At 39.5% G+C, this 19,980-nt stretch overlaps 1 protein-coding gene across 2 annotated transcripts in view; it reads left to right on the forward strand.

Annotated features, from left to right (window-relative positions):
• Positions 1-19,980, forward strand: part of LOC129376287 (retinoic acid receptor beta-like) — a 100,388-nt gene that overhangs the window by 31,700 nt on the left and 48,708 nt on the right. Inside the window, exons 1-2 of one of the 2 annotated variants that reach the window (XM_055055871.1) lie at positions 1,824-2,609; positions 18,092-18,240. In XM_055055871.1, coding sequence (XP_054911846.1) covers positions 2,453-2,609; positions 18,092-18,240 — 306 coding nt within the window. In that variant the 5' untranslated portion in view covers positions 1,824-2,452. Of the gene's footprint in view, positions 1-1,823; positions 2,610-18,091; positions 18,241-19,980 lie in introns of those variants that run through there. The other variant, XM_055055870.1, reaches the window with a different exon arrangement.

Consider the following 19,980-nt stretch of genomic DNA (forward strand, 5'->3'; position numbering starts at 1 on the left):
TTAAACAACATGCTTTAGTTAAACGGTACGACCAGGTTCTTTGTTTGCTGGAAAATGTTTTAAATTTGTTGTAAATATTATAAAAACACTGTATGTGCATCGAACAACAACAAACTATTGCAGTTATTCACAAGATTCCTTCAGTATGTGAGACTTGTATTCCATTTCCACTCATACATTTGTAAGCAGAAACATAAAGAAATCAGAGACAACATGGAGCTCCATGTCTCACCCCAGAACATGTGAATATCTTGAATTTGAAAGTTGAGGTTACACCATTGGTCTTCAACTTCTGAGATCACTTTTCGACAATGTTGCTGTCCTAACCTGGTAAAAAGCAGCTCCTTGTTCCACACTTTGCTTCTGGACACTTACTTAATGAGAAACCATTGGCTTCTGGAGGAGTGGACTTTGTTGAAGTTTTGAATGACTCGATCTGATTTTAACCAATCTCTAACATGTGGCTGTGACTTATCTAATGCACCAGTTTGATCGTGAGGGAAGTTACGGCATGCTATTGCTGAAACAGGCACAGTAAAATTATGAAACAGCAGAAAATCAACACCATTGTTCACGGCCCCTTTTTATGTTCACTGACTGGCCAGAATCCTGAAAAACCAAACTCAGTGGGACAAATCCCAAATGCTGCATGAGATAAAACTCGTTTCACCTGGATTTTGACTCAACACATACAAACACATCCAAATACATTTCAACGGGAGAAGAAAACTCTGTGCATAAACATGTCATACACATAAACAGTGGCTTGTGCACACTGTCGCTGTCCTCATACACAGTCTCTTGGGCTAGAAGAGCACGCATGCTCGCCACACTTTCAAATTTTTGCTTTGAAAAACAATTTTAAAAACAATATCTCATTTTTGTTCCACTTTGCTGATCTATTCTAATTTATCTTGGTTTACTACAAAAATCTATAAAATACATTGAAGACTTCAGTTGTAACGCAACATGGGTCAAAGTTTACAGCATACAAATACTTGTGTAAAATCAAAACATGGTGCATCACAGTGCGTGTTACATGTTGCTCAGCTTCCACACAGAACATGATGAGAGTTATCAGTTTTACAGCATTCAGGGATTTGAGAAAACAAAAGATTTTCCAATTACCAGCCAGATGAACAGATCAACAAAAAAAATCAGTTGCATCCTTTGGTTTATTGACTGAAGCACTTGCATATTTCTTTACTGTACAGAAAACAAATGAAAACTATTATAACTATTGCCAATAAAAGTTAACTGATTAATCAACTAATTTGTTTATTTGATTATTTATCAAATGGCCAAATGCAAGAATGTTAGTGAATAAACTGTTTCCAGTAAATTTATTTTATCAGAAAATTATTTTAAATTTGACATCAAATTATTTTCCAACAACATATAATTTTGCGATCATTTATTTACAATTTCCTGTATATTAAATGTTTTCCTTTTTTTTAAACATTAAATTTCCGGAACTCTTCTCCGTAAAGGAGATAAACAGGAGAAAGAAAGAAAGAAAAGAAAGAAAGAAAGAAAGAAAGAAAGAAAGAAAGAAAGAAAGAAAGAAAGAAAGAAAGAAAGAAAGAAAGAAAGAAAGAAAGAAAGAAGAAAGAAAGAAAGAAAGAAAGAAAGAAAGAAAGAAAGAAAAAAAAAAAGAAAGAAAGAAAGAAAGAAAGAAAGAAAGAGAAAATGCTTAATCCCGCACAGAATCGCTGTGGTTGTTTGGTATGAATTCCAAAAACATGGTTTAATATTTTGGAAGTCGCTCTGTTTTTCAAAAGAAAAAGAAGAAAATATCTTTCTTCTTCCCCCATGCGCTTCTTCTCGCCGCCTTCCTCTGCGCTGCAGAGCTGCAGTGATGTCAGCCTGCCTGGGTCATTTGAAGGTCAGCAGCCTCGGAAGGGTTCACCCAAAGTTCACTCGCATACATTAGGCAATTCAATCTTTCATTCTCGGTGGCAAAACTAGTTGGAAATGAGCAGCAGTGGTGGGACGGATAACCCATTCGTCATCGCGGAGGGGAACGGCTGCTTTTTAAACATCGCCCGTGATTATTTTCTGCCCTTAGAATAATAAAGAAGCTCCGCTCCGAGCGGGCGACAGCGCGAGCGCTTCAGCCGAGAGCCGGGACGGAGCGATCCGCTGCGAACACGGCGGAGCGGCGCTGGCTATGGAGGAACCCCGTCCGGAGGTCCGCTGCAGCGCGCTGACTGCTCCCGGTGCCAAAGACCCGAGGAGGGGCATCTAAGACAAGCTGCGGGACCAAAGTAATTCATGTTTCCGGTGCGGGACGGAGGAGAAAAAGAGGAGAGAAATCCGCTGCGCCGAGAAGAAGAAGAGAGGGGGAGAAAAAAGAGAAGGAGGGGTGAAGAAAAGGAGTTTGATGGAGTTGTGTGCGCCTATGCCGTCGATTTTCCTGCAGAACGCACACGAGTGAGTGAACAAAGTGGTCATGTTTGACTGCATGGACATGCTGGCCGTGAGTCCCGGGCAGATGCTGGACTTCTACACGTCCAGCCCGTCGTCCTGCATGCTGCAGGAGAAAGCTCTGAAAGCCTGCATCAGCGGACTGGCGCAAAGAGAGTGGCAGCACCGGCGGAGCGCACACTGTAGGTCCAACTTCTCATCCTCTCTTCCTGTTGCTGCTGTTGTTGCTTCTGTGACTTAAAGTGAGGGTGAGCTCTTAATGCTGGTATACCAGTGAACCCTGACTGTGTCATCCAGATGACCAACACGTTGCTGTTCAGGGCCTGCTGGTGGAATGCTAAAAAAATCAAGTTGCTCTTCCCCTAAAGAAGAAGAAAAAAGAAAAAAAAACTCAGTTTATAACCAAACTCACTAAGAGTCATAAGAGCAACATTAACTTACTTGTCAGGGGGGAAGTTTAGCATGTTGCAGAGAGGAACTCTGAGTCATTTTTCAAGCCTCCATAAATCCCCGGCAGCGGAAGCAGCTCCCTCCCAGCCGCTGATGGATGTCTGGTCTCGGATGAGTTGATCTCTGAGAGCTCCATGCTCGCTGCAGGAATGCAGAGAGTAAACACGTCCAGAGGCCGGGCCTGCGCGCATGGCAGGAGGTGGGGGCGAGCCGCGACCTGCGCCCCCTGACACTGATTTAGATAAATGATGCCGCGGACTCCTCAACAAGATTAGTGGCTTGCTATTGGAACAGGAACTGGACAAGGATGATCGATGGGCGGCTGTTTGTTGCTTGGATGCGTCAAGGCCTGTGACATTTAGAGGAAAACCGGTATTTTTATATTAAAACGCTTCTGAAACATTTCTATTCAGTTAGATTTGAAATAAAAAACTGATAGAAGCGATGCAGTTATTTTAGGAGAAAACGTGTCCCAGCGTCATGCTGACGATATTATTGCACTTCAGAACCATTTTGCGATGTTTACTCTGGGCTGACAGCTGCTTCTGGTTTGGGATTTATCCCCATCTGATGATGACTGGGCTCTGGCCGTCATTCCTCCACCAGCCTCCACCCAGGGGGCTCTGTCGCGGAGGGGCTGCTCATATGATCTGGGAAAGTGCAAACGTTCCTGCTGCGACCTTTAACCCGCAGCGGTTAAAGGTCAGGCTCAGAGGGTGACCGGGAGCCCCTTGGAAATAGGTGTGACTGTGTCCTCTGGTAACGTTGTCTTTGGTTTAGATATGATTTTATTTTAACAATAAAATAAAATAATAAAAAACCCACCAATAATAAGAAAAACCATGCTGACATAAAATACAAAAATAATTGTGGACAGGAGGAAAAGGAAAAAAACAAACAAACAAACAAAAAAGGGTATATTTACCTTAGAAGAAAATAATTTTTTGGGACCTTTAAAAATAATCTGATCTCCACGCAGACTGCTCTGTGGTTTTTCTTTCTCTCCATCTTATATCCGTTTGAGCTCTTGGTTCAGGTTGGAGTCTCCTGTCGTGTTTGGAAATTATTTCATGCATGCTTTTTGGTTTTAATGTTTTTTATGTATTTATTTATTTATTTATTTATTCACGTGGCTTGCCAAATTTCACATTGAACCAAATATACACATTTGGAAGTGTTAAACGTATTCATATATTTTAAAATCTGCATTATGGTTGAAGTGTTTTGTGTGTGTATTACCCTCAGTAATTCAGTGATTAGTGAGGAACTCAATGTTTGGATGGAAAGAATGACCTTTACTCACAAATTTACTATTTTCAGAGATTTTAGTTTTCTGTTTGTGGTTTTTAGATAATTCAGTTTGGTCACATTTTCTTTTTTATTTCCTGCATAGATTGTTAGAGAGCGCGAGAGAGGCCATTCTCCTAGCAGAGGAGGATTACATTTTGACATTACACCTTATCTAAATTTTTTTGAGATTTAAATAATTTTTCCACAGATCTTGTAATCATTTATTAATTTAGCAATTTATACTTCAAAGGTATGTATTAATTATTGTTTTCTTACTGTTCTTTATGAAAATGTTTTTAGAGTTCACGTCTTGCAGATGCATTATATGTAGATTTTTTTTGGGATGTAATTATCATATTATTTCCTCCTAATCTAACAGAACCATAAATTTCACAAATTTTCTGACATAGTGAAAATACGTAGCAGTGGCTGGAGGCCGTTCAGAATTTCGTACACACTGAGATAAATTTCCAAAATAAATCTATTAGTTTGTCTTTTAGTTTCTAAAATAAATATGTTGACATTTATTATTTTATGGCTTTTATTTTTAAACACTAATTATAAAAATGAAACAATTATTTTCAAAAAGTGACAAAATAAAATTCTGGTATTTTTGGAAAGATTTCTCGAACACACCATATGTCTTAAAAAAGTGTCTCTCAAAAAGATTCATGTTTGTTGTTTTATTTCTTTCTTCACAAGGCATTTCTGTTTTCAAGAAAACAGTTCAGAAAAAAATGTTCGTGGAAAAAATAATTGTAAAATTGTTGTGAAAGATAAATTAATGACAGGAGTAAAGCTGTTACTTTGAACACTGACTGACATGTCAGCATTTGACAGAGCAATATTTATTTTCCAGTGCAGCAAGGGTTACTCATTGTGGAGAAATACATTTGAACAATAATAAATAACATTGCAACTAAAAATATTAATTGTGGCATCATTCCCTTTATCTTTGAATGCTACCAGTTTGCAAAAAATCGAACAAACATTCTTTCCATTTCATTTCTCCTACAATTTTATTGGATCACAAAGTAAACCCTTTGTTGCTATGCAGACCAGTTAACATAATATTCAGTTATAGTTCTGTAGTGACTATATATTAGTTCAATCCTTCATTCCTAATCCTGGCCAGCACACTTATCAGCTTATCTGTTTAAGTAGTGACTCGTCTTTTATAACGTCTTTTAGGACTCAGGAAGAACTGAATAGGACAGAAGAAGATGCCGCTGCTCCATTTCTAAAATGACAAAAGCTCATTTGGTCCCAGTAAGCCCTGCTTTGACCCACTGACCTGTCCGACTGGAGAACGTTAAACTCCTTCTTGTTTTGTTGGAGTACGCTCTGTTTTTCTCCAGGACTCAGATTGAGAAGCCTCTCAGGGTCACAGGATTGTTGGTTTCTTTGTTTATTTATTAGGAATAATAGAATACTCCTGGGTGTTAATTAGCAGTCTGACAACAAGCCCACCATTAATGCATTTCCTCATCCAGTTTGGATGTTAATTAAGAATGATCAAGGACCTCCTTAACGTAGATAAAATTGACTTTTCAGAAGAATGGCTGTGTCTGATGCTCACACCGTATGAAGGAGCATGAACGTGATTTAATTGCATCAAAATACATCTAAAGATAACGCTAAATGAATCAGAGCAGCACTGTCTGTGATGCTGCATGGGGCTGAGTATAGTACAAGTGATATGTGTGATGGGATAATTGGAGTTTTTTTTATATCTTCGAGGCTTAAGCGTCTCTGATGTGGACATGAGAGACCGTTAGCACAGCTTGCACACCGCGCTAATTTAGTGGGTGTGTGAAATGAAAGGCGGACGGGGAGAAATAAAAGTTGTGTTCTGCCGTGAAATGAAACAAGAGCTGTCTGGTGCTGGCCGTGTTTAATCAACATGATTAGGATGGCTTTGGGGTCCCACCAGGGTTATTTACTGATACTGTGTATTGCATCTAGATTCCAGCCTTTTATTGTATATCAAACACCAACACGCTTTAGATAAATGCATATCTTCAAAGTTCAGAACAATCACAGAGATTCATCTATGAGCTTCTTGCTGCCTTTCATGTCACAGAAAGCTTAAATAATAGCCTAGTGTAACCTTCTCCTTTACTTTAACAGGGCTGCCTTGATGGGAACAGTTCCTGCTTTCAAAAGGCAAGTTTTGATATGGATTCAAGCCCAGGGCGTCCTTACATTGATAGTGTCACAAACACGCACAAAAAACCCCACCTATCAATTAAGCGCCAAACAACATCTGTATCACTTGTTTTCACGCCTAGTTCCTGCTGGAAACTTTATAGAGTGTTTTTCTGGAATACTCATAAACCTGTTCATTTTTGCTACTTGAATGATTTGATTGGACACTGGAAAAGACTATTATTGTGTTCAAATTGAGCTAAAAGGAATTAATCTATCAGTGAAGCTAATCAAACCTAAAACTGCATCTGAAAGCTAAACATGTAGCAACTAACGCTAATGTCAGCGTGTACAGTCCACATTTCTAAAGACGTTCCATGAATGATTAGTATTTTGTGAAATTCTGGAAAGATGAATGGATAGAATAACATTGATCCAGTCTCATGGTTGAAGAACCCAAAGAACAGTCCAAAACAATAAATATATTTGTTGTTGAGATCTATCTATTTCTTCTATGATTTGGCAGCAAGGTTTTTTGAACTGTCTTTGTATAGTTTTTGATTAAAATGTGATTAATTAATTACAGACCTGGCTATGAACTCAATTAAAAATTTTAAATCTCTAAAAAAATCTTCATCTTCTATGCAGTTTTAATATTAATTAACCATATTTTATTACATGAAAATTATTTTTTCATTTAAATGGATTTTAGTGGATGACTGAATCAAACAATAGACAAGGCATGAATATCGTAAAGCAGAGCTCTAATAATCTTTGAAAGGAAGATGCATTTAATTGCTTTTAAGTTCAAAACAGTAGGACAAAAATACCTTGCCAAAACTGAACAGACCTATATATATATATATATATATATATATATATATATATATTGGACACTATATATATATATATATATATATATATATATATATATATATATATATATATATATATATATATATATATATATATATAAAGTACAATCTCTACTTCTTTACTTTTCTGAAATTTGACCAGATATATAGTGATTTGACAGAAGACTGAAGAGTCCCTGCAATCAAGAGAGTGGAGAAGTAAAGCAGGCAAAACCAGAATTATCAGTGTATATTTTTAAGCCACATACATTGTCAAGTCAAATGCTATCATAATTAAGAAAAGTAAATAAAAATGATCCCTCACTGACACAACTGAGAACCAAAATATGGAATTAAATTTTCTCCCAGATACTTTTCTGCTGAACCTGGAGCGCCTAGCTCAGAGAGAAAAGATGTTCTTTCAGCTGACATTCCTTTAAGGCCACAAACAGCAGTGAACTCTAAAGAATCAACTTCATTTCAGCAGTCTGATTCTTTTTATCTCTCCTGAACTGCCCACCTCTTCATCTTCTGCTTGTTTCACCATTTGAACTTCCTGGTCACCTTTATGAAAGCACCTGAGTCTTTCACCTGATGAGCCGGCTGCAGAGTGTTGGCTTAACCCTGATATTGCAGTTGCTACTGACTTGCTGTAGGTTAAACAGTGGATCAAACCTTGAATCTGATAACTGAATGCAGGTACATTTTTAACTTGAATAACTTGTCAGATTTTCTCCTTCAGATAAATCTTGACTGGAATTTAATGAAAATGATGTGAAACATTTTTTTTCTTGGACAAATCCAATGAATGCATCATTAACTTTGTACACTCAAACTTTCTTTCCCATAGAAGTGTTCCTGAGCCAGTGCCATGTGTTTTTTACATTTGCCTTCTGTCTTCTCAATCCTCCAGTTGGTCATGACAAACAGACTCTCGCAAGGAGTTGTATTAACCAAATACTTTCTACTTTTGACAATTGTTTTTTAATATTGGTGATGAAAAAATCTGAAAGCCATTTGCCTTTTTTTGACAGATTACAATTCACACAGCTGACCACTTGGTGCAGATGTGCAGACATTTTCAACTTTACACATAGAGTGCATTGCAGAGGTCACAAAATCAATCAATCAATCAATCAACCAATCAATCAATCAAAAAAAAGAAAAAGAAAATCCCATCTGAGTACATTCTCTGATCTGAAGTCAATGCCTCTCGCTGTCCAGGCGCTAGCAGCATGTCGAAGAGTTATGGGCAGGGAGGTTTGAAGCAGTATGACCACCGCTGTACGATTTCTTCCTGCTGAAGCAAAGACTGCCAGGGATTAGGTAATCTCTCATTCAGAGCATAATGATTCCTTCAATTGGAGAAATGTTCCCTGTTATTAAAATGTTATATGAAGCTTGTAATTCCAGATTCCAAGACAACATGAAAACCAATTCTGGTCCATCCAGACCAGGAGGAAGTTGTGAGACAGTCGGTGAATCATTCATAATTCAAGGGCAATCGTTCAATTTTATTGTTTATTTGCTGTTACTGAGGCCAGTTAGTGGATTTCGTCTCTATGGATGTCGAATGGCACTATGTTGATTGTCTGTTCAACGTGTTGAAACCAAATGAAAATTAAAAGCACATTGAAAATGTCATTATTTATCATTTTAAAAAATTGATTGACAAACATAGATTATGACAAGATATTATTGACCCAATCAAAATGGTTCTTGCTTCCTGTTAAGAAGTACTGTAGTTCGTGACCACTGTCACTCTATGCTCACTCTGGTGGAAGGATTGCTGTCAATGACTTAATGTGAGTGTCTCAGCTTCCTTACATTGATCAAATGTTTGGATTATTAACTAAATTATTCTGTTATTTGTTGCATTTACAGTCAGCTTAGTGTCACTGATTCTAGTCATAATAGTATGAATTTGATTGTGTATTTATGTATAATTGGAAGTAAATTGAACCCACTTTTTTCTGTGAATTAGTGTTTCTTCAGTAAACTAATCTGAATTAAACCAGATTTTCTCTTTGCCCCAATTTTTGACCCCTCATTACATGAAGTCAAATGATTCATAGCTCTTCATTATTTCCGTGTGCTTGAATGTCAAATCCTTTCTTTCTGTGAAATGTGTTTGCGGAGTAAAGTTGTTTGTAATTTGGTGTGCTTCGGATGAACTTTGACCGTTTCCTTTGTGACTGCTGGATGTGAGCAGCGCTCCTGCAGAGAAGACACTTGTAAACTGAACCAAGTATCAGCGACAAGGAGAATGAGGTACACTGACTGGGAGTAATAATCCTCTAAGCCTCTCTGGCTATGCCCACCAGTTCACACTCATATTACCTAAACTCAACACAAACCAAATAAACCGATACACTGAGGAGCTTCACAAAAGGCCTCCCTTCCTCTTTTCACCATCTCCCCTCCCCCAATTTCCACCCTCCCCATCCATGCACACCCTCCTTTTTTCTCTCCTGCTTCTGGCAAACTGTTAATTTGTCAGGTTTAACTCAATCATGTGATTTATAATTCCTTTGAATTTCTTTTTTATTTCAATTAAAGCCAGTGTTGGATTAAAAGCACACTTGTCTCGCCATTATCTGCAGCAGAAGAGCAGCTTTGTCCTAATTTGCGAAGTGGCGTCGTTGTGTTAAATTGACTGTGTGCAGTGACAGACTTTGCTTCAGGTTCTTTGCCATCTGTTGGTCATGTGGAGCATTTGGGCACAGCTTTACATGTCACTGGTTTTCTGACTTGGAGAACGAGATACAGTAGAAGCACACAGAGGACAAAGAGAGGACAGGGTAGGATAACCGACAACTTTTATGCATGTTAGTGTTGAAACTATTTTATGTAATTTAGTGAATCGAGAGTACAGGAAAAAAGGAAAAGCTATCAGACTGTCAGTGGAAAGTTTATTGCAGTGGATAGAAAAAATGGGAGCCTTCACAATGTTTGCCGGTTGAATAAATCACAGGGGAAACCAGCTGCGGCTGCCGCTCTTCTAGCAGAGGGCAGAGATTTGTCTTCTCTTAGCTCCAGGGCCGCTCTCCAGCACGGGCCAAACGCAGCAAGAGGGGCTCTTGCAGGGGAAGTGTTGGAGGTGTGTAGTGCTGCGGTGCTTCTCTCAGAACAATGGCAGCAGCAATGGATTAATGACAGGATCAGAGCCAGACTCTAACATTTAAAGAGTCTTTCTGCAGAGCTTCAAATAAGTTCATCCGCCCACTGGAGTAAACAGAATACCTACTACGGATCCAGTTTTTCTTTGAAAATGTAATACAAATCAGAAAGTGGGCAAGGAGGCCTGTTTTGTTAACCGTGTCATGTGACACTCCAACACTTTGTCCACGAAACTGAAAGTGGGTTCATGCAGTGCATTCTGGGATTTATAGTTTCTATTCCAGTCTCTTTCTCTGTATTTATTTCAGTCCTTCATGGCTGGTCCCAACAGTTTCCATTCAGGAATTTGTAACTGTGGCTTTTTTAAAGTCATGGTGTCTTGGCCCACGGCAAGTGTAGATGCTGCTGCTCTGCAGATTATTCCTACATTGGTAGAGAATCGTGCTACAGCTCTTCTCTCACTGCTGTCATTGACTTTTCAAGAGTATAATAACCGCAAAATTGTAATAAAAAGATCCACAGGAGTTTGTTGACTAAAGTTTAAACTAAATTTTTCCTATTCCCTCATGAAACTCAATTCAATCCCTCATGTAGTATGAAAATGTGGCTCATTAATTGTAAGCTTGTTTTTTTATATTTTTGTTTTGTTGTACCAATTTAGTGTACTTCCACAATCTGCAGTGACGTGCTGTGGATGGGTTGTCACACTATTGTCTGACCATCATTGCCATCAGCTGACAGTGAGCCGTCCTGTTACAGTGTGATGGGCAGAACTTCTCTGATTATTTATTAATTATCATAGAACATCAATTTGTTGGCTCTGTCAACAAATCACATCATTCACTCCTGAAGATGTTAAACTGTTGGGCACATTGCTCTCACAGGATTTCCTGGAAAGATTGGCAGATGTCTTAAATGTTTTTTAATTGTCCACAATCTTTCTCACTGGAGAGTTGCAGACTTCAATATTGATGAATAGTTGTATTAGTCTTCCCAGCTTGATGAATATCACCAGTTCCTTCTCCAGCGTTTGTATCCACTCGACCAGCCAGCTGCCCAAATGCCTGCTTTATAGAGATGAAATATGTTTAGTGAAATGTCCTCTAAGAGGAATCTGGTGTGTGTTCTTGCATCATTGAGGTTAGCTTTACATCATTTTGGAGCCTGGCAATGACTGGAACATTTTATTATACCCCAATATGTCAAACATCTGAAATGAAAGATGGTTCACATCCTTTTGACTGCCAAATATGCACCACAAATTCCGATGTCTGCAGTGGATCACCAAGCCGCTGGTGTTCCAGTGGATTGACCAATCAGGATTGACCAATCTCTAGTCTCTGGCAGGGAGTGTGTGCTTTCCTGTCCGACCCCACCAGAAGGTTCATCCAGAGGCTACGAGTTCAGGAACCGCTGCAGCCACACATTTTTCTCTTCCTGCTCCCAAAAAAAAAAAAAAGCCAGACTAGTTGCTCATGCTTGTCTGTCACCAGTCTTTCTTTGTCTGATACAGCTTTCTGTGTGTTAACATGCAGCGAAGTCAACTCAAAGTTTAATCACCCAGAAAATGGAAAAAAGGCTCCCTTCACCTGAGATAGCCCATGCAGGTACCCAATGACCATATACACACACACGCCCTCACACCCACACACGCACCCTCACACCCACACACGCGCCCTCACACCCACACACACACACCTGCACGCACACGCATACCTGCATACGCATGTCCAAACACACAAGGTGCTGCAACACACTTGTGTGACCCATCTGTCTGCAGGTGGCCATGCTGCCTTTTAGAGGCAGCCATCAGCTTCAAATAGGCAGCCTGGTTTTATTGTTACCCTGCCTCTCGTCAGCGTGAAACCACCCACCCGTTACAAATGCACCAGAGGAATATCAGGAGCCAAAAGTATTTTTCCTCTGGATGTATGTTAAAGTGCCTGCACCACCTGGTGAAGGCTAATGCATATTGCTGATGTGTGCTGTTAGCCATTTATCATCACCACCATATGTTCATACCCTGTTACATTTACATGTCTGAAAGGAGATAAGCTTTGGATCTGAGTTTGTGAAGAGCTTACACTTTTCTATCTTCTGCTTGATCAGATGATTGCTTAACAAGAGGTAGTGTGTGAATGCAAAACAATTAAGTTGTGCCTTTTTAGACCATTTGTGTGTGCATTAACCTGCACTTTACCCAATTTTCATTTTAAAACACACTTGCACAATGGCTTGATGGTTAGAAATTTGTCTTTTCATGTGGTAGTGTGTATGTTTTGCTTTGGCATGGGTTCCAAGTGAAGTGTCTGATTTGATTTTTGTTTCATTTTCTTACTCTGGGGACAGTAGGACTGTGGGACAATTATACACTACGGGACTACACAAGTAGTTTTGTACTTCCTGGGTAAACATTTACCCCAAAAGTTTTTGATTATTTTGAGCAAATTTATTGCTTTTAAGTCTCACGGAAACTTTGTTCAGCATTTTAAAGAAGACTTACAGTTACTTAGCCAAAGCTGGTAACTGTTCGAACACAACTGTCAGCTGGAGCAGATGATTGACAAACAGGATCCTACCGCACGCCCCTGACTACATCATCTGCTCACCTGTTTACTGCATGGTGTCCAGCAGGGGAGCTGTGGTGTCTGATACTTTAACTTCAGTCCCTGAAACGATCTCATGACCACAGCTGTCAGAGTACCAGGCCTGTAGGCCTTTAATCCAGTTATTCTTATTCTTGTTTCTTGGACTGGGGTGATGGTGGAACACTCCAGGTTCAGAAGAGGGAACCTCTGACAGTTCCAGAGCAAAGTTGAAGATCTGAGAGAAGTTTGGTGTCAGCTGGTCAAAGTAGACACTCAGACCTAGAGGGTTGTACATTAGTTACTCGAGCTGTGAATATGCAAGGCCTACTCTCAGATTTTAGTGCAGGCAAGACTTCAGCATGGCAGGAGGGACGCAGTGGTTGGTTCAGTAAAAGTACAGTTCATTGTCAGCCATCAGTTGAAATCAGATGTGCTAAAGCAGGGAAACATTTAAAACGTACAGGGCAGTGTGCCTTGAGTACCAGGATTGGGAAACACTGCTATTTTTTATGTAGCTACAGTTAGGGCCAGAAATATTTGGACAGTGACACAGGTTTTGTTATTTTAGCTGTTGACAAAAATATGTTCAGAAATACAATTTATATATAGTATGGGCTGAAAGTGCACACTCCCAGCTGCAATATGAGAGTTTCCACATCCAAATCGGAGAAAGGGTTCAGGAATCATAGCTCTGTAATGCAGAGCCTCCTCTTTTTCTAGGGACCAAAAGTAATTGGACAATGGACTCTAAAGGCTGCAAGTAACTCAGAAGGCCTTTCCTCGTTAACCTGTAATCAAGTAAGTAGTTAAAAGGTCTGGGGTTGTTTCCAGGTGTGGTTTTGCATTTGGAAGCTGTTGCTGTGACCAGACAACATGCGGTCAAAGGAACTCTCATTGACGTGAAGCAGAACATCCTGAGGCTGAAAAAAAAGAAAAAATCCATCAGAGAGATAGCAGACATGCTTGGAGTAGCAAAATCAACAGTCTGGTACATTCTGAGGAAAAAGGAATTGACTGGTGAGCTTGGGAACTCAAAAAGGCCTGGGCGTCCACGGAAGACAACGGTGGTGGATGATCACCACATACTTTCTTTGGTGAAGAAGAACCCGTTCACAACATCAACTGAAGTCCAGAACACTCTCAGGGAAGTAGGTGTATCTGTCTCTAAGTCAACAGTAAAGAGAAGACTCCATGAAAGCAAATACAAAGGGTTCACATGTAGATGCAAACCATTCATCAATTCCAAAAATAGACAGGCCAGAGTTAAATTTGCCCAAAAACACCTCAAGAAGCCAGCCCAGTTCTGGAAAAGTATTCTATGGACAGATGAGACAAAGATCAACCTGTACCAGAATGATGGGAAGAAAAAAGTTTGGAGAAGAAAGGGAACGGCACATGATCCAAGGCACACCACATCCTCTGTAAAACATGGTGGAGGCAACGTGATGGCATGGGCATGCATGGCTTTCAATGGCACTGGGTCACTTGTGTTTATTGATGACATAACAGCAGACAAGAGTAGCCGGATGAATTCTGAAGTGTACCGGGATATACTGTCAGCCCAGATTCAGCCAAATGCTGCAAAGTTGATCGGACGGCGCTTCACAGTACAGATGGATAATGACCCCAAGCATACAGCCAAAGCTACCCAGGAGTTCATGAGAGCAAAAAGGTGGGATATTCTGCAATGGCCAAGTCAATCACCAGATCTTAACCCAATTGAGCATGCATTTCACTTGCTCAAATCCAGACTTCAGACGGAAAGACCCACTAACAAGCAAGACCTGAAGGCTGCGGCTGTAAAGGCCTGGCAAAGCAGTAAGAAGGAGGAAACCCAGCGTTTGGTGATGTCCATGGGTTCCAGACTTAAGGCAGTGATTGCCTCCAAAGGATTCGCAACAAAATATTGAGAAAAACTTTTTTGTTTGGGTTATGTTTATATGTCCAATTACTTTTGAGCTCCTAAAATGTGGAGTGTTTGTAAAACAAATGTGTACAATTCCTACATTTTCTATCAGATATTTTTGTTCAACCCTTTAAATTAAACGTTACAATCTGCACTTGAATTTTGTTGTAGCGGTTTCATTTCAAATCCAATGCGGTGGCATGCAGAGCCCAACTCACGAAAATTGTGTTACTGTCCAAATATTTCTGGCCCTAACTGTATACTTTGTGGTTGACTGGGTGGAAGGTCTGAATGGCTGTTTTTCTGTCAGCCAGTCAGAATATGGTAAAGCTCTGCAGACTTCTTAAGTTTCTCCAGATCAGAACACCACCAACAGCGGCCTGGACTGTTGATGCAGAATGGATTCACGATTTTTCATTGTGTACCCCATCTGGATGTTACAGTTGAAATAGAGATTCATTAGAATAGGTCTACCTTTTAACAATCTTAAGGATGTTTTCCGCCTGATATTCCAGCAGACTAGGTTCAACTGGCAACCAAAATTGCAACTTTTGTTAAATTTTCAGCTGCTGGGGTTTGTTTTCATACTGCACTGTGTCAAACAAACTAAACCCTTTGAAAAACCTGCTTCCCTCTCGCCTGTGGTCACCACTGAAGGAAATGATCCAGAAGTCTCAAACCTCAGAAGTCTCCAGTCTGCTTGGCGTTCACATATGGAGTATCAGTTCAGTATCAGAATCAGACTTTTATTATGCATTCACACCTCCTCAAGCAAACCAGACTATTATAGATTGTTTATAGCGGACCAAACAGGGCTGTGTGAATGCATCCTGATTGTTAGTTCTAGGAGTTTATGTGAATTCTTGCCTCAATCTCCTGTTCTTAACTGACATAATTTGTACCTGGTATGGTATTGAGGTTAAAGGCCCTGCATGCAGTGAAGTCAGAGATGTTATTCTGCATAGCCTGGCAGTTACTTGATCTAGTTGAATAGTGCCTTTCTACCATTGGGAACAAGTTCATCCATTTTGTTCTGTTCACTGACATCAACAAGGTTTTTGGACCATTCCTCTGGTGCTCACGTGTTTTAGCTAGCTGAACATTGTTAGGCAGTATTCACTTGTGTTGTCTTTAGCTGCTTTTTGGCTATTACCAATCATCAAATGGCTTATTATTAAAAATAACATTGATGATAATCATTTAATCCTGGCATACAGAGGGTGAATGCACGGCCCATATGTGACAGTAAACTAACATCAGTCTGTTTTCATCTGAATGTCACAGGACAGTTTTTGAAACAATGTATTATGCCCATTATGTAATTCTGAAAATATTTATTCTCAGGTTTGTATCACAAATTTGCTGCTCTGTATCACTCAGAGCAGCAAATTTGTAAAATTCTTCTCTCCACTGTGTCTGTTTTCTGAAAGTCTGCTAAAACACTTTGTTTTTTCTGCAACTGCTTCAGAAAAATGTCATCAATCTGACCCTGCAGCTCCAACTTCTCTCAAAGCAAGTGTTAAGAAAGACTTAGGTGTCATTTCACTCCATTTAACCACAGTAGTTAACTTACTTCTCAGTATTTTACCATAGGACAGAATTTAGACTCACAGTTACACTGATACGCTGCTGACTTTTTAGAGCTTCACTTGTTCCAAAGTTGTACATTTGACACACACAGAGTGAATGCTGGTGGAGATCAGGTTATATTAACAGATGAGTCCATGTTGGGAAAAATATGCACTAATTCTAAAAGTTTCTTCCTTATCATCAGTGACTGGGTTCACTCGGAAGTATGGAAGAATGTAATTTATTCAGAGGTGCTTGGAAGACTGAAAGGTTGCGTTTGAATGGAGAGATCTCTACAAATTTTTAGTGCTAATTATAAATTTACTTCAATCTGCTTTATTCACTGGGCTTGGTGTCAGACTGTACATGCAGCACAGAGTCCTCTCCTTGTTTAGATTCAGTAATAAGTTGTTGGTTGTGTGTTGGATGACTGCATTTTGTGTTTTTATGATTAAAGCATTTTGAACTTCTTTCTCGATTAAATAAGATACACATATAAACTTGGTTGACTGATACTATTTATGTAATGTCTGTTTACACTCAGAAACTATATGCTGACATCTGTTCACATAAAAATGTAAAGAAAACTTTCTCAAAGAGATTTTGATGAAAACAACAATAGAATTATTGTTGCTTTCAATAACTTTAGCAGGGTGTTCCTGCTAAAGAAGTTCCAGCATTCAACCAGAGCTCCTGCTAGAGCCTGATTTTAGTAAAGGTGCTGTATGTAGCTTTACTAAAATATATATATATATTGTTCCATATTTTTGTTAAACTGACATTATGACAGTATGTTATGAGACCAGTAATCTAAAAGATTGAGTCCTCCACCTCCTCCCTGTGCTCCCAGTCCTGTCTGAAGAAACGCATCGCTCCCGGTCAGAGCTAGGAGGAAGGTCGTAGTCATAGTGTACGTGTTGCTTAAGGCCGGGAAACAGGAAAACTGTTCATCCACCATCATCAGTTACTATTCTGTCTAGCCTAAGTATTTGTTAGGAAGACACTGTAGCATAGCAGTGAGTAAGAGAGAGAGGGCCTGGGGTGCACAACCTTGATTGACAGCGTGATCTTTGATTTTCTTGACACAGTGACAGTTTTAACAAATACTCTCTAACTAAGTGATACTTTAGGTCAGGGTAGTTTGAAGAAATATTGAAACCGATTTCAGAACATTTTCACTGCTATTCTTTAAAGATGATCAAATCAACCATAAGAAATTTATTTATTTAGATGTGGTGGCATGTAGGAGATATTCAAAAGTCCATACATGAAATCATGTGGTCCTGATGTGCCCACTAGTATTGTTTCAGAAATAAAATAACTTGAAAGCTACAAGTTAGTTTTAGTGCTTAGACTATTCCAAGTCCCATAACTGTACACTTCAGTGGAGTAGAACTACTAACACTCGAGAAAGCATAACAGCCTTTTTCATGTCTTCACATAAAAAAATACAATTTACCGGGACAAGAGCACACTTGAGCAATGTAGTCAATCCACAGATGAACTGTAAAGATGTCCTAACAAGTGCTGCACGACACATTTTCTAAAATATTTCACAGAGAATTTATTTTTCATTCCAATTGTGTTGTATAAGAAGAAGAAATTTTGTCAAAAAAGTTTTGTTTTGCCTTCAGGTTGAAAATGAAAAGGTTCGTTTTTGGTTTCTAGAACCCTAACTGAGTTATTTAGTCATTTGAGCAGAGTTCTTTTCATCCTCCTTTCGTTTGCTCTCCCTGCAGCCATTGAAACGCAGAGCACCAGTTCTGAGGAGTTGGTCCCCAGCCCACCATCGCCGCCGCCTCCGCCCAGAGTCTACAAGCCCTGTTTCGTCTGCCAGGACAAATCCTCTGGATATCACTATGGAGTCAGTGCGTGTGAGGGCTGCAAGGTAGGACTGGCCTGCTGCAACACACATCAACAAGTTGTGTATTCTGTGATGTCTTTTCATTACCACACTGACATACCATGGACATTAAGAGCTGTAAAGTTGTCGCTTGATTTTAACCCAAACGGTTTTGTGAAACCTGCTCATAACATCTAAGGCTTATTTTTCCAACAAATACTTGGTTGTGAGGACTCCATAAGAAGTCCTGATGTTATCCCCTCATCATAAACACACCTGGAGTCTTACTTTTATTCTTTGACGCATGTTTGAGGAATTCTTGAGTTTTCCATGGCAACCATTCAGAATTACATAAGCACTTCCTTTCACAAAGTTCTGCATATTTCCACAAAACTCCTCTTCAGGTCTGAATCTAGGTCTTTCCAGCTGCTCCCCTCTCCCTTCTTCACTAAACTTCTTCAGACTAGCCAGCAGCAATCAGCAAACAGCTGTTGGAACTGAGCATCTGCTGAGTTCATTATACTTCTCTGTGTAAATGCCGAAGAAGAGTTGTAAACGGTATAACGAATGAACATTGGTGACCACAAACCAGCATTCTCAGTTTACATCTGACTCGCCCTGCGATCTACCACATCTCTCAAATAACATGAGATTTAATCTTTAAAAAAAAGCATATAATTATTACTTTTGGTCCTAACAATTAAACTTTCTTAAATGTGCAGGCATAAGACAGGGTCTTTATTGACAAATCTGTTTACGTGGTTCTTAATTTTAGGGATGGCTTGCTTTTCTTTTAAATTTGACTGAGAAAATCTGATTAATTTTGATACTTTAGTCCCATCCCCCACTGCAGTTCCTTGTCATCATTTACCAATCTACTCCTACTTTCAGTAGCTGTTGCAAGAAAGCTGTTCATTTAAACATGCTGTTAAAAAAATATTCATACAACTTGACCTTGTCACATTTTGTCAAATTACAAAAACAACTTCACATTTTATTGGGATTTTTCACAGAAGGATGATAAAAAAGGATGATAAGTATGGTAAGGCAACATGTCAGCTTTGTGTGTACATGAAGTAAGTGGTGTATTCCAGGAATTAGTTCCTGGATGGTTGGCTGCTGCTGTTCTCCTGTGCAGTTGGACTCAGATGTGTGTAAGTGAAACAAAAGAATATCAGGAATCCTCTGGAGGTTTTGGCCCAGGGGGAGGTGGTGATCTACTTACTCGTCACTCCCTGGGTCAAACGAAGCTCTTGGTGTTCCATTAGAAGCTAGCATCAATCACAAAGGTCTGCCATGACCTCTGACCTCGCAGAAGTGTTCAGGGTCAGTGACAAATAGCATGCTGGACACATTCTGTACAGATGTGTACATAATTATTACATGACTGTGGTCGAGTCCATTTTATGGCAGATAGCGAATCCAGTTCATCTAATGGAAAGTTTCTGATGAAACAAACATACTGCTGGATGATGCTGATGTGGAAAAAAACAGTCATAAAATATCTTGGATTTGATTTATGTGACATTCTGTTGCAAAAATGATAATGTTTTCATCTCTGTGTCTCCCTGGTAAAGCCAATGTTGTGTGTTGTGCCAGGGCTGAGGCCGTTCTGTTGAGCATCCCATACAGCTGTAGGCTTTTACACAACAAGAGGAGCATTTTACTCCCCGGCGAATGTGCCAATTAAAGCCAGAAATAGACTAAAGTCATCTGTGTGCAAGTGGAGGACTTGCTGAAGAAAGCTCAGACACATAGTGATATCTGCCAAGCTGTGGAATAAAC

Source organism: Poeciliopsis prolifica, unplaced genomic scaffold, assembly GCF_027474105.1.
Source record: "Poeciliopsis prolifica strain line A6 unplaced genomic scaffold, Auburn_PproV2 SCAFFOLD043, whole genome shotgun sequence".
NCBI classification, from domain to species: Eukaryota; Metazoa; Chordata; class Actinopteri; order Cyprinodontiformes; family Poeciliidae; genus Poeciliopsis; species Poeciliopsis prolifica.